Source organism: Pleurodeles waltl, chromosome 10 (genome assembly GCF_031143425.1).
Source record: "Pleurodeles waltl isolate 20211129_DDA chromosome 10, aPleWal1.hap1.20221129, whole genome shotgun sequence".
In the NCBI taxonomy this organism is placed as follows: domain Eukaryota; kingdom Metazoa; phylum Chordata; class Amphibia; order Caudata; family Salamandridae; genus Pleurodeles; species Pleurodeles waltl.
This window is the reverse complement of record NC_090449.1, coordinates 250,711,920-250,727,448: the sequence shown is the minus strand read 5'-3', so window position 1 is coordinate 250,727,448 and position 15,529 is coordinate 250,711,920. Positions and strand designations below refer to the sequence as shown.

The following is a 15,529-nucleotide window of genomic DNA, read 5'->3' as shown; positions in this document are numbered from 1 at the left end:
GGCCCTGAGGATCAAACTGTAGACAGCACTGTACGGCTACTGTAAAATAATTCAGATAGGTGAGGGACATTTCTAATATAAAAGCAATTATGACCCTTGGTTTGTCCTTTCAACAGAGAACCTCAGGCTGCCCCGACTCAAACTCATATAAAGTTAAAAGCTCTGTGGCTTACCAAGTCCCTGCAATAGGCTGTCGGTATAGTGTGCCACATGGAAGCACATTGATGGCTGCAGTTCTGTGCCTGAAGGTAGATCTCTCCGTATCTCTGCCAGTAGGCCCTGCTCTGCCATCTCATTCATCAGCCCTGGGAAAAGATAAAGAGAAAGGGTGAGGCCCATGCAAGGAATTTTAGTAGCCAGAAATACAAGAAGAAGAGAAAAAGGTGGATGGCATGAACCTTATACTTGTACAGCATGCAGAATAGGTTGTCAGGGGGAAGGACTAAGATGCATATAATGCCCATGTGCTACCCGTAATATATTACTCTGGTAGGTGATAGGAATAAACAAAATAGGCACAACACTGCAGGTTAGATGGCTTTTATGGGGAGGTAAGAAGACTTACACAGCACAGTCAGATGAAGAGTAGTGGGATGAAAGCGAAAAAGACTACAAGACTAATGAAGGCAGGGTTAACAAAGGCTGCACCAGGGATGCATATTGTTAATGCTTCACCAGTGGAGGCCAGTGGTGATTTAACACCAGCTTACCTTACACCGCAGGAAGGTTAATTTATGCTCAATGCCAGATACCTTTTATCAGTGCTAAAACATGATGGCCAACATTTTCCTTCCGTAACAGCAAAAGTAAAGTGGAAAGATATGGCTCTGCATAGGGGTCTTCGTCAGGTGGAAATGAGGGCTTGGCCCTGCAGAACACAGCAATCTAGAAAAGAGTAAGAATATAGTCAGAATGCGTTTGGCATGAGTACCCATTTTCTGTTTTGTAGACAATCTGTACTTTGTCATACAGCCTTACACAAGTGGTTCTTAACTGATATGCCTACTGAGAGGGCCAACTACTGTTTACAAAATTAAATAATATTAACATATTAACAAAACGTATTTACATTAAAAAAAACTAAATGTAAAATTGAACATTTTAAAATGCTCTGTAAATGTGAAGTAATTTAAAATTGAAGGCTAATTATTAAATTATTACTGCGCTTGATTCGAGGGAACAGGGTATGTCAGCGGTTATTAGCTTTTTCACTTCCATGGACCCCCACTTAATCATTACTGGTGCTGGGGACCCAAAATAAATCACTACTGAAATCAGAGGATCCACACCAAGTCATTACTGGCAGGCAGGTACACTCGCTGAGCATTTTCAATGATTAGAACCACAAAACAATACACACAAAAATACAAAAACAAGCATTCATCAAACAAATACAGAAAAGATTAAATATTTTAATACATGAATATAACAAAAATTAAAATTTTAATTTTAACGGAAAGTTTGGAGCTTTTCTAAATTCAATTGTGGTCACCCAACATCCATACTATATTCTGTTTGATGCATTTGACCTGCTCTCACAAATTAATCTGAGGATACTAACTTATTTTTTAATCTCCCATTTCAAATTCCTTCACGTTTACAGAATGTTGTTTTCTTTTTTAATTTTACATTTTACTTCTTAATTTATATACTCTTGTTTAGTATGTTAATATTGTTTAATTTTCTGAGAAGACAGGGACCCCCCTGAAAAAGCTTTGCAAACCCCTAGGCATCCACGGACCAGAGGTTAAGAACCACTGTGTAAATAAAGCACAAAGAATCTAGTATGAACGACTGGTGGATACCACTGAAGCACTGCTATGCACCAACAAAAAGAGAGCCTGCTTTAAGTCCAGAAAAGACAAAGGTGGTCATTATGACCCTGGCGGTCTCCTGACCACCAGGGCAAAGGTGGCGGTTTCAACTGCAACAGGCTTGCAGTGAAGACCGCCACATTATGAGTGTAGTGGTTTGGCCTCTGTCAACCCGCCACATCTCCACTCATACCGCCAGGACGGTCAGAGCCGCTGGGCCGGAGATATGCATCTCTGACCCGGTGGTCCACAGAAGACCGCTGGCCATATTAGAAGCCACCTTTCCACCATGGTTTCCGCAGCACTGGCACGAAAACCCTGGCGGAAAAGCTACCAGTGACATGGAATTTCTTCCCTGTCACCAGTAGACAACTCCCCCACCAAGCAAGCGCTAGCCAACCCCCCGACACAGCATGCCCTCCCCTACCCCCCTTCCAGACACAGCACCCCCACCAGACACAGCAACCCTCTCCAGACACAGCGTTCCCCTCCCCGCATAGATGCACACGCACACAGACACCCACACGCACCAAGTATACACTCATTCACCTATACTTACATACACGCATTCACTCACACGTATCCATACTCGCATTCACCTCAGCACTCATACATGCATTCAACCACGCATACTCACACCCTTCACACCCTTCCAAACATGCATACTTACACCCATCCAAACATGCATACTCACACGTAGGCAAACATGCATTCACCACAACACTCATACTCATACACACTTACATGCATACACGCACTCACTTCTACATTCAGTCATGCATACAACCACGCATACACACATTCATGCACACACACAAACAACACACACTCACACAACACTCCCCACCCTCCCGCCCCCTCCCCTGTCGGACAATCAACTTACCTGTTCCGGGGAGGAGGTCGTCCAGCAGAGAATGGGAAGGGGTGCTTCCGCCTCTGGTAGCGCCCCACTAGCAGGACACCTGCAGGCCGTATTATTGCTCATAAAACAGCGGGTGGTGTCCTTCTGGCGGGACGTGCCGGTGGTGGAACTGCCCCAGAGCCTCCGCCAGCCAGCACAACTACTGTTGGATTTCCTCCCAAAGTGTGGTGGAAATCCAGCAGTACCCGTAATATGGTGGGCGATAGACCGCCAGCACTGGCGTTCTTCTGGCACCCGTTGCTTTGGCAGTCTTCAAGGAAGACCACCAAAGTCATAATGAGCACCAAAGTGATAAGCTACAATCTAGCAGATGGCTGGGTTTTTTTTTGTTTAGAAATAAAACCACATTTTGAAAAGCTTCAACCTTTCCATTAAATGTAAATTTCTATATTTGGATTTTTTTTTGTTTGTGAATTAAATATTTCATAATTTGTGCATTCGTTTGTTGTATATTTGTTTCTGTATTTTCAGTATTATTTTGAAATTCAAGTCATAGAAAATGCTCAGGTGGGGGGGTGGTCCCCTTCTTCCACTGGTGATTTCAGGCAGGAAGAGAGTAACAGTGTGTGCAAGGCAAGAAAAATTGTAAGAGCTCATGTCTGTAGACAAGGGATCTAAACGTCAAGCTACAAATATCGTACCAACATGGGTTTAGCCCAGCCAAACTGTATCAGAGATCATATATATTTTAGACATATTTCACATAACCATGCCTTAAACAAGGGAGCTCCTTATCAGATTATAGAGATCATACATATAGAAACAGCAGGCAGCAGAGCTATTGCTTAGATACAATATAGGTTACATGTCAAGGCGCTAAACAGCAGAACTCTCTGTCAGGTTATTCAGCTCTTACAATGCCAAGACTTGAAAAGCAAACATTATTAATGTAAAATTTCATACAATCTATGACTCCAGGGATGAAGGAAAACTAACCTAAAGAGTTTAGCAGGTCACGCCATAATATCAGGCCTAGTCCACCAAATTAATAAAGGGGTCCAAATCCCTAACAATGTAACATGGAATGCTACAGACAACAGGCATATTTAAAATATTTTGCGGTTTCTGTGCATCTCAAATACTATCTCTATTCCTCAGGGAGAACATATCCAATGTGTTTTAGCAAGCACAGCAGAAGAGCTAACCTTCTGGAGATACTAGTTTTCACGGGGGGCAAAAATGCATTAATCAGTATAATAAATTAAATTCCCACAAGTTCTTCCACAAAATATTTTGTGCTCGTTATTTCCCCCCTGCACTATCGAAAATAACTGGGGCCCTCGGGAACGGTACTCCGACAGGGTAAAATTCCGGGATTATATAACGAGTCACCCTCAATGAGGGGCAATTTTGTCAGGATTCAAAATCAAATTATGACAGAATAAAAACATTCTGGTGCATAACGTATCGAGAGCAGGCTCGGATTGGGAAGACGGCCGTCGGCATAGGCCGATGGGCCGGTGCCCCAGTGGGCCGGTCTTTTAGAGCCTCAGTAAACCGGCCTAAGAAACTTAGGGGCCGATTACAAGTTTGGTGGACCGGAATACCCGTCCGCCAAACTCTCGCTGGGATGTCTCCCCACCGGCCCCATTATGACTTTCTCACTGGGCTGACCAGTGGAAACCAAGGTTTTTGCTGGTCAGCTCAGTGGGAAAGTGGCAGCAGCACTGTCGCCGGCTCAAAATTGAGCCGGCGACAATGTTGCCACACGCAAGGGGCACCAACATCCTCGAAATGCTGACAGTGCCATGGGAAGTGCATGGCCCCCCTGTAGCCCCCTGGACCTATTCTCCACCATCCTTTTCATGGCGACCGTACCGCCATGAAAAGGCTGTCAGAGAACAAGGTTGTAATCAGCAGGGTGGTGCTGAATTCGGCGCCAACCTGACTGATTACAACCTGCACCTGCCATCGGCCCTTCAGGACTGAAGATCCTGGCGGGGACAGCGGTAGGCTGGAGGGTCTGCCCGCAAACCTCATAATGTGGCGGGTTTCCCAGTCCTTGCTAGGCCACTTTAATGTGGCACCAGTATCATGGAAACTCCCCCGCCATGCTGTAAGTTGAGGCAGGGGGTCAGGGGTTGCTTTAGTCTTCGGAGCATTTTCACCTTGGCCCATTACCTTGCCTGGTCTGCCCTAAGCAGTGTCATCCCCCGCCAGGCCACGGTGGGTGTGGGGAGGGTGGAAGTATGCAGGGGCTTCGCATGGGGGGGCAGGTACTTTTGTGCCCTCTGGCCATTCTAACCTACGCCCCTCCCCCCAAGGAGCAGCAACAGTGTTTTTTTTTTTACTCCTCCCTTGCCACATCATTACCCTGAGGGTATAAATGGGATGGGGAGGAGTAAGAGATGTGGCTATGCTAGGGGCTAGGTGTTGTCACCTCAGTCCAAGTGTCTTTTAGGCCTTGTTGGGGGGAAGGAGAGGGTTGTATACATTAAGATGTAGCACTATAATCCGAGCTGCAGTCGTTGGAACTAGGTTCGAGTCCCAGGGTCAGCTCAACATACTATGATTCTAGGCAAATCACTTCATAACAATGGCTCAAATAAAAATTAATTTGAGTTTGTGTAATGTAACTGGTGCTCATGTACATTGATCCAGTGCCTTTGGACAAAGATCACGCTTTAGAAAACTAAAAAAAAAAAATAACAAAAAATAACCCGATTCCAATGAGACTAACCGAATGGTGAGCCATGAAAGGGACGACCAGGGGATAATGCCCACTTTTTTTGGAGTGCCGGGGCCTAATTGTGATCCCAATCCAACCCTGATCGAGAAAAAGGCTCTTAAAACATGTCTCTATGCTTCATAGAGACTTGCCTTTCCAGGTCTTTATGGTGACAATTTGTTCCTTGGGTCAGGTAGATCTAGTGGCTATAGCGCCTTGATGCCATTTCGTATATGTGCATCTCATAAATTTCTTTTCTTTTCAACGTATGCTGGTCACCTGATTTTCCCTTGAAAAATGTCCTGATGCAAACACAACAAAGAAGAGAATGATTGCATTGAAAGAGAGGAAAGAGCTAAGTCGGAGACAAACGGGCCTATATTTCAATCATTGTTTAAATAAATAGACGTAAATCTGACTGTATTATTTCCTATACAGTAGTGTAAGACTAGCACAATAATAGCAGCAATCCTCCTGCGTCCTGACAAAACTAGTGGCAGCCGCCAAATAATAATCGAAACCTGCAAATCCGTTTTTGCAGGTACAAATGAAAAAAAGTCCAGTACTGGAATAAATTAAGTCTAAATTAGTCTATGGCTGTGATATTAACAACGTGACCTATTTTATTTCATAGATAGGGCGATTAGTTTAATTGTCAAGCCCCGGTACGGTACTTAAATCCTTTCTGACCCTTTGAGCACTCGTTTATGTAGCAACGAATGGCCCGTTTGTTTGCTTGCATCAGTGTTCCTTTCGCTTAGTATCTCATCCCGATATAGTGTATCTGATAACACTTGGGTTACTTGGTTAAGGGCCTCCTCTCTCTATTGCCTTCTGAAAAGCTTCCATGTCAATGACCCCCTATTGCTACTTCTCTCATTGTTCACCTTATTCTCTTATTTAGGTTTTACAGTGATCCTTGCTGTGTGTAGTGCGTTGTTTTTGAATGGTCCAACGGCTCAGTACTTAGTGAGTTGTGGGATGGCAACTCGTAGGGCGCTGCAAGTGTCAAGAGTGTTGCGTTAATTGCCTGAAAACGTGTGCTTGTACATTCGTATCAGAAAGAAGCTCTGCTAGAAGCCATTGAGAGGCTGCTTTTGGTGGCTTACTTCAAGGAGTTCGTAAGCTGTATTCCCGTGTCGGGCATATGATAGTTGTGTGAAGTTGTGGGCTTATTGTGTGTGAAAATTGATTTTGTTCCACGGTGCAGTGTTCCAGTATTAGAGGGGACTCGTGTGAGTCATGGTGGATTTGTTTGTTGGGCACCTTGAAATCTTTTTTGGTAGAAGGGATTATGGTGGGATCTGAGCTGTGGTCTGAAGTAGTGCTTCATAGTGATGATCGGTCCCATGTAATGTAGGTGCTTGATTATCATGTGGTAGTGTTTTACTGCCTCACTTCCTGTGTGCTTAATGAGCCCAGGACATTTGTGATATAAATGCTGAGAAGAAACTGCAACAGAAGAGAGCTGTGTTATCACCTGAGTGATATGTAGACTGAAGGAAGTGATTTTAAAATACCTTTTAGGTCACAAGGTGCCTATGTATGGTGGACCGGACTCAATGCGAAACATGTAACTCTTCAGATGTTCTTATTTTTAAGTTTGCCTTTTCGAAGGAATCTGATGAAAGTCCTGCTCCCTTGAGTCCCCTGAAGTATGAGCCATAACTTACCTTTCCTATGCGTTCATAGCCTTATTTGTCATGTATAGCCAAGAATTGCTTTTTCCACACTACGTGGAGTGGCCAGGAGAATCAGTCTTAGATATAACTGTTTGGAACTGCAGCTTTTAAAATCACACTACTTTTTACTGATCCCAGCAAAGTAAACCTGAAAGTTAACAAATCGCTATGAGATTTTTAAAACTTGTGACCAATCTAAGCATAAACCTTACTCCCAAGCACTTTCTTGTTGCTAAAGAGATTCTAGTGGGATGGTTGCATTGACTCACTCGGTCTAGTCAACGATGACCTGAGTTGTACCATGCAAGTGTGTTGCTATAAAAGTTGTCAAACCACCCTCACAATGCAGTTCACTTTTATGTTTTTGCACTAGAGAAAAAGTTTCGTTTGGTGCAAACACTGTCTGCAGCATTCCTCTTTCAGTACCAACCTTGTCTTCTTGTAAGGAAAAATAAGGAAGAAATAAAGTGCTGGTGTCAGCCCCAGGAGCAAGAGGCGGGTGGTTGGGAGGGGGCCTGAACACCTCAACTGGTTTTATTTGATGTTCTTTTACCCACAACATAGATGGATACATTCTCGCAACCCGATCTGCCAGTAACCACCATGTGGGAAGAGACATGGAATACAGCACTGAAATATATATTTACACGTCTTAGGTTTTATCAACACGTCAGTTACTTTAGAAAACATCACTGTAGGCACATATGGCAGATAACAGTCAAAGCCCAGCCTCACCCTCCACAAGCTCCAGACCATAGTACGCCCTCCAGAGGCCCACAGACTTACCAAACTTCCGTGGACACCCTCTGATCGTGTGTGTGAACTTCTCAGCTGCCAAGTACATATTCATTCCTGAACTCCACTCGAGTAGTGTGGGGACCACCCAATGCACCTAGTAGCCATAGTCCATGTCTCCAATGTCACCCTTGTTGCCAGTAGACCTGCCAGGTGCCTTTCCCTTCATACTAGAAGAAAATAAGGGCCAGATGTAGGAAGATTCCAAATTGCGAGTTGCATTTTGCGAGTCCCAGCGACTCGCAAATTGCAACTCGCAATTTGGAATGCAGAAAGGTGTCTCAGACACCTTCTGCGAGTCGCTATGGGGTCGCAACAACCCACCTCATTAATATTAATGAGGTGGGTCGCAATTTTCGACCCCATAGCGATTCAGGGCACTCACGGGGATGGTGGCCTGCTGGAGACAGCAGACCACCATGTCCGTGACTGCTTTTAATTAAAGCAGTTTTTTTTTTTCAAAGTGCAACCCGTTTTCCTTAAAGGAAAACGAGCTGCACTTTGAAAAAAAAACTAAACCTTTAGTTTCGGTATTTTTCAGAGCAGGTAGTGGTCCATTGGACCACTGCCTGCCCTGAAAAAATATTTTTTGTTCCAGACACAAAGGGGAAGGGGTCCCTTGGGGACCCCTTCCCGTTTGCGCCTGGGTTACCATCCACTTCAAGTGGATGGTAACTGCACTTTAATTTGCGACCGCAATCGTGGTCTCAAATGAATATACATAGCATTGCAAGTCGCTAATAGGAAGGGAACACCCCTTCCTATTAGCGAGTCGAAAATGCATTTTGCGAGTCGGTTCCGACTCGCAAAATGCATTTCTACATAGCAATGAGGCTTTAGCCACTCGCTAAACCATTGCTACATCTGGCCCTAAGTTACTTACCTGTAACTATAGTTCTCCTGTATTGGAATCTTTCATAGATTCACATGCTTGAATCATTCCCCGTCGTCGAGATGAGAGTCCCCGGTACCTTAAAAAAGACAATGTCACAAAGACATAACATCTATAACAAATTCTCTTCATTTTAATAACCCATCCAAGTCTTTATGTAAAAAAGGACCAAACGTGAGCCTTAGCCAATCAGAGAGTACCACCCTCTAGAACCCTCCTGAGAGAAGCTCCAGCACCTCAGATTTTCTTAGCACTAGTGCACTAATCGAGAGTTAAACATATGACATGCAAAGGTGAGCTTCCCCCGGGAGGTGGGTGGGTCACATGTGAATCTATGAAAGATTCCAATAGTGGAGAACTACAGTTACAGGTAAGTAACTTATTTTCTTACTCCAGTATTGGAACTTTCATAGATTCACATGCTTGAATCAGACTAAAAAGCAGTATTAAGAGCACATTGCATTAATTGTACATTCCAACCCTTCATTCAAAGATTGTCGAACTATACTTAATAGCATGAAAAAACATTATGCTCCGTATATACAACATTCTAAATTTTGCAGATACTTAAATATTATGGCAAAGGAATACATGCAAAGAGAACAAAGCAAACTTAAAACCATGAAATGTGCGAAGAAGAAAAAGGATGGAGGGAGGCAATGTGAGCTCACCATTACTGGAACAGATGTCGCAGGACAACCTGACCCACCGCTGCATCTCCTTTAGGAATGGCATCTAGACAATAGTGCCTAGTAAAGGTGTGAATCTTCTTCCAGGTGGCTGCTCTGCAAATGTCCTGCAGGGGTACACCTGAAAACAGTGCCATTGAGGTTGAGACAGTTCTCGTAGAATGCGCCCTTACTGAGGATTGTAAAGGCTTTCCAGCTGCTTGGTGGCAATAGTTTATAGCCGCTGCTATCCATCTGGCTATACTTCTCTTAAAGAGGGCCTGTCCTTTCCTAGGGGCACTATACGCCACAAACAATTGAGTAGACGTTCTAAAACTCTTGGTTCTTTCCAAGTAAAATTTGAGGTTCCTTTTGATGTCTAACGAATGGAGAGCTCTCTCCACTGGAGACGTTGTGTTTGGAAAGAAAGATTTTAGAACCACCGGTTGGTTAATATGAAAGTCTGATGGCACCTTTGGCACAAACTTGGGGTTTGTATGAAGTATGACCTTATCTTGTTTAAATCAGAGGAAAGGCTCCTGAATAGTGAATGCCTGGATCTCACTGACCCGTCTCGAAGAAGTAAGAGCTAGAAGCAGAGCCACCTTCCACGATAAATGCTTCAGATCTGCTCTTTGTATCGGTTCAAATGGATGTTTCATATGTTGAGAAAGAACTGTGTTGAGTTGCCAGGACGGTGGAGGAGGCCTTACTGGCGGAATAACTTGAAAGAGCCCTTTGAGAAACTACTTAATCAATCTAGATGACCACAGAGATGGAGCCGTAGGCGAACGCCTGTAGCGAGATATCGCCGCCAAGTGCACCCTAATGAATACATGTGCCAAGCCTGTAGATGCCAGATGGAGGAGATAGGGTAGTATCAGCTCAGGCAGTGCTAATAGCGGATCAATGCACTCTTTCTGACACCACAAACAAAATCTCTTCCATTTCAATGAGTACGATTTGTTGGTGCTCTCAGCCCTGGCCTTTGCCAAAATATCCCGACACTCAGGGAGAATGTCTGAATGGGCGAACTCATTGTGTTCAGGAGCCAAGCCGATATATTGAGTGATCTGGGTGCAAAATCTGGCACTCGTTCCTCGTCAGGAGCTGTGGTGACACTTCCAGCGGAATTTGGTCCGCCTCCGAGAACAGGAGGAGCTCCGAAAACCAATGCTGGGCGGGCCAAAACAGAGCTATCAGGATGAGTCTGAAATGTTCCTGGTTGATCTTCGCAAGCACCCTTGATATCAGAGGAATGGGTTGAAAAGCGTAGGCAAATATTCCACACCATGCCATCGAAAATGCATTCCCGCAAGAGCCCGGAAGGTGAACCCAACTTGCGTAATAGCGACATTTGGTGTTCTGCGGAGTTGCAAACAGATCCAGTTTGGGTTTCCCCACCTTCTGAAGACCTTGTCGAGCACGCCCTGATTCAATTCCCATTCGTGACAGGAGGACGTTAGTCTGCTGAGAGTGTCTGCCGTCTCGTCAGGCTTTCCTGGTAAATGTTCTGCTCGTAGACTGATGCCATTGCGAATGGCCCAGTCCCAAATCGCCTGAGATTCCTGAGACAGGAGGAGAGATTTTGTTCCCCCTTGTTTGTTTAAATAATACATCCCTGCAGTATTGTCGGTCTTTATGAGAACTGTTGTGTGCTCTAGCCTCGGAAGGAAAGCTTGCAGGGCCAAGAAGATCGCTCTCAACTCTAGAAAGTTGATATGATACTTTTGGAAGGAATTGCTCCACTTCCCATTGATTTGAAGATCCTGAATATGCGCTCCCCACCCCTCTAGGGAAGTGTCCTTGGTGATGACCAATGGAGGTCTAGGTGGCAGGAAAGGAAGACCTACTGCTAGGTTCCGCTGACTTTTCCACCAGTGTAAAGCCTGGACCATCCGAGGAGTGACAATGATGAGATTGTCAAATGAGTTGTCTCTCTGTATCCAATGGAGATCTAATTCCTCCTGCAGGGGACACATTCTTAGGCGACAAAAGGGGACTAACTGTATGCAAGAAGACATCATCCCCAGAAGCGATTTGTAAGTGCGTACAGAAAGAGACTTTTTTGGTGTTGATTTCTGCTCCTAGGAAGATTGTTACCCTTGTAGGTAAGATGTTTGACTTGTTGTAATTCAGAGTTAGACCCAGCTCGTCGAATAATGCTATGCAAGCTGTTGTGGAGTCGTGGGATGCTTGAGACGACCGCGCTTTGATGAGCCAATCAGCTAAGTAGGGAATTTTTTTTATTTTCTTCTTTCTTAGAAAAGCCGCCACCGGAGCTAGGCACTTTGTAAAGATCCTGGGGGCGGACTTCAAGCAGAATGGAAGGGCTTTGAATTGGAAATGGCTGCCGGCTACCACGAAGCGGAGATACTTCCTGTGGGCAAGTGAAATTGGAATATGAAAGCATGCGTCCTGCAGGTCCAGAGACGTCATGTAATCTCCATGATTCATGCGAAGAAGAATATCTTGCAATGTGACCATGCAAAAGGTTTGGCATTTGAGGTACTTGTTTAGGCCCCTGAGATCTAGAATGGGACACCAAGATTCCCAGTTCTTGCGTACCAGGAAGAAGCGGAAGTAAAAACCCTTGCTTTTCTCCAAAGAAGGAACTCTATCTATTGCCCCCTTTCTGAGCATGGTCACAACCTCCAGCTGGTGTTGTTTTAGATGCTTCTGCATGAAGGTATGAGGAGGACAAGAAGGTGGGCGTTGAACAAACTCTAAAGTATGGCCAAATCGAACAATGTTCAAGACCCACTGGTCTGATGTAATTTGCTCCCACTTCTTGTGAAAGTGTGATATCCGTCCTGCTATCTTCCTGCTCTGTGGCAAGGCTGTAGCCAGAGCCTGAAAGTTGTCATTGACGTCTGGATGCCTCTTTACCCTTGCGTGGTCTTCCCTGAGGAGGGGGTATGGAATATGACGCCTGAGGTGGTTGCCTTTGGGTATACTGAGGCCGAAACTGCTGCGTAGTATAGGAGGGGTAACGAAAACTCTGGTAACCCCCTCGATATGTCAAGACTCCCCGACCTCTGGAAGCACGAAAGGGAACTTTCTTAAATTGGAGTGTCCCTAAGGACCTTGCGTGTCTGTATCTGTTTTTATAGCCTGCAAGGCTTTATCCACATGCTTGCCGAACAATGCTTCCCCATCAAAAGGGAGGTCCAACACCTTGTTCTGAACCTCTGGGCGGAAGGATGTTGCTCTTAACAAACCCTGACGCCGCAGCACTGCACCGCCAGCTAATTGCCGTAAAGCTGTTGTTGCTATATCCATAGCGCAGTCAATCACCTCAGCCGAGGTGCGTTCACCCTCCAAAAGGATCTTCTTTTTTTCCCGCCTTAGAGTCTTCCAAGAAGTGATTCAGATACGAGGCAATATCAGCCCACAGCTGTCTGTCGTATCTCCCCATGATTGCCAGCGAATTTTCTGCCCTCACTATGAGGCCCAACATGGAAGAGAAACGCTTCCCAATGTTGTTGAGTCTTCTATCCTCTTTGTCCGGAGGGGCTGAAAGTGGCGTTGATGGATTTTTAGAACGCCTCTGCGTTGCCTGGGTGATAACGGAGTCTGGTTTTGGGTGACTAGCAAGGCACGCTGGTGCGTCCTCTGGAGCCGTTAACTTTTTGTCCACCTGGGCAAGACTGCAATTACCGTAGCTGGATTTCTCATTACTTTGAGACCTTCCTCCCAGATGTATTCAACTATAAGTATAGAGTGAACACTCTTTTGATACGGTTCCTTGAAGTCGTATAAAAAGCAATCCATCTGTTCAGATGGCATGGGTATCCTAAAACTCTTTGCCGCCCTTTCAAGTAAATTATGGAAACCCCCAATATCTCCAGGGGGAGAATCTACAGGGGTAGGTGACGGAGAAGAGGGCGTCGGCAATATATAATTGTCCCAATCCGAGTTGTCCTGCAATTCCCCTTCTTCTCTCTCTTCATCTGAAGAGTCTGTCACCTGTATGAAGGACCTCTACTGGGTACTTCTGGTCGATCTAGGGGATGCTCTAGGTTGTGGCACTGGAGTAGCAGGCATGGAATGAGGAGGTGCCATCTGTATGTCTGGCTGCGGAACTGACGGAAATCTCCTCTTGTAATCTGACAACATCGACTGTAGGTCAGATATAAGAGAACTCAGAACACACACCATCTCCTCTGGAATATAAGTCTGCTGATGCTGAGGAGAATAATACTGCTGATAATACTCGTCATCATCTTCTTGGCACTTCACATGAAGCTGCAAAAGGCTATGGGCTGCCCCGAACAGCCCATCATCATCTGAATTTTCTTCTAGAGTGATATTCCCTTTTCCAGCCGCAGACTGCACATTCTTTTTCTTCGTCGACGGTGTCGACAACGGTACTGTCGACAAGGTCGTCGACGGAGTCGTCTCTGGCAATCCAAGTGCTCCCGTCTACGGTGTTGATGACAGAGTAGACGAAGGGATCCTCACCGTCGACGGTGTGGTTGACGGAGTCGTCGTCGGAACCATTGTCGACGACGTTTTGATCTTTAGCGTCGACGGTCTAGATTCTGTCACCGTCGTCGTGGATGTCGTGGACAAGGAAGAAGTTACCATCGCCAGACAGGTTACCGATGTGTACGTCCACAACCTCGTCGATGGTGGAATCATCGTCGACAGTCTATCTTCAGAGGCTGAAGTAGGCTTTCTAAACGTCGTCATCACCTTTGGAGGGGGTGTAGAAGGCCCTGAGGAGGATTTTGGCAACTCCTTCGATGTTGAAGGCCGATGGCTGGATTTTGAGGAGGATCTTTTTTCCTGAGTTGAAGATGAAAGACTATGGCCTTCACCAGCCCCCTGTGAGGTCTATTTAAACGTTTTTGAGGGCTGTCTGGAACCCTTTTCAGATTGAGGTGAACTATGCCTCTTTTGTGATTTTCTAGAAGACCATAAAGACTCCTCACTGTTTGAGTCTGAGACAGGGTTCTTTCTTGTTTTAAGCTTTTGAAGCCAAATCAACAGCCTCCCCTCTCTATCTTTCAAAGTCTTTGATGAAAAAGTATGACATACCTTACAATCAGCAGCAGAGTGTTCAGGGCAGAGGCAATATATACACTCTGTATGAGGGTCTTCTGGATGGAGCCTTTTCTTTCCACAAGTGCTGCAGGCTCTAAAAAGACTTTTCCTCTCCCTGTCCGACATCCTTCTGGTATAACAGGTTCTAGAAAGTATGGGTGTAAATCAGAGACACCCTACAAGCAAAAAGACTTCAGATATATTGAAATCTTCTCTCACAGAAACAAACTGAGCAGAGCTCAGAGGAGACTCCCTAGCATGACGTACGGTAGAAAATCTGAGGTGCTGGAGCTTCTCTCAGGAGGGTTCTAGAGGGTGGTACTCTCTGATTGGCTAAGTCTCAAGTTTGGTCCTTTCCTACATAAAGACTTGGATGGGTTATTAAAATGAAGAGAATTGTTTTGTTATAGATGTTATGTCTTTGGGATATTGTCTTTTTTAAGGTCCCGGGGACTCCCAGCTCGACGACGGGGAATGATTCAAGCATATGAATCTATGGAAGTTCCAATACTGGAGTAAGTGCGTGTGTGACTGTGTCCTACCTGCACCCACTCTATGTGGTATGTCGGCTGTTTGCGGGGACTATATACCCTGTAACTGATTACTATTAGGTGTGTGGCCCAGTAATATGCCCTAATGTCCAGGAGAGCTGTCCCACCTGTTAAATGGGTTATGCTGTGGTGTTTGCATCGCTATCCTGGGATGGCCTCTGTTCCACAACAGAGACCACAACTTCCAATCTATGGTAAAGAACAATTCTTCCAGGATTGTGTGCTATGTGTGCTGAAGGACGTGTATAAGCCTAGGGAGCGTAACTGTCTTAAAGATAGCAGCACACCCTAAAATCATCAGAGACAGTCCCCTCCACCTCTCCACATCCTGCCGGAACTGCTGGATCACCCTCCCAAGGCCAGTTTCCCTACTTGGAGTGATGTATATTCCTAGGTAGATAGATCCCCTTCTAGCTATCACCAACATGTGGGGAAGTGTAGGCAAGTCTGAAATTCCATATGGTTGGCACAGCATCGATGTATCCCAA

At 45.3% G+C, this 15,529-nt stretch overlaps 1 protein-coding gene across 1 annotated transcript in view; it reads right to left on the bottom strand.

The window, feature by feature from the left end:
* The window catches only part of DNAAF8 (dynein axonemal assembly factor 8), an 882,921-nt gene that overhangs the window by 348,753 nt on the left and 518,639 nt on the right, over positions 1 to 15,529 (bottom strand). Inside the window, exons 18-19 of the mRNA XM_069210337.1 lie at positions 753 to 885; positions 174 to 305 (exon numbers count right to left, since the gene is read on the bottom strand). Coding sequence (XP_069066438.1) covers positions 174 to 305; positions 753 to 885 — 265 coding nt within the window. The remainder of the gene's footprint in view (positions 1 to 173; positions 306 to 752; positions 886 to 15,529) is intronic.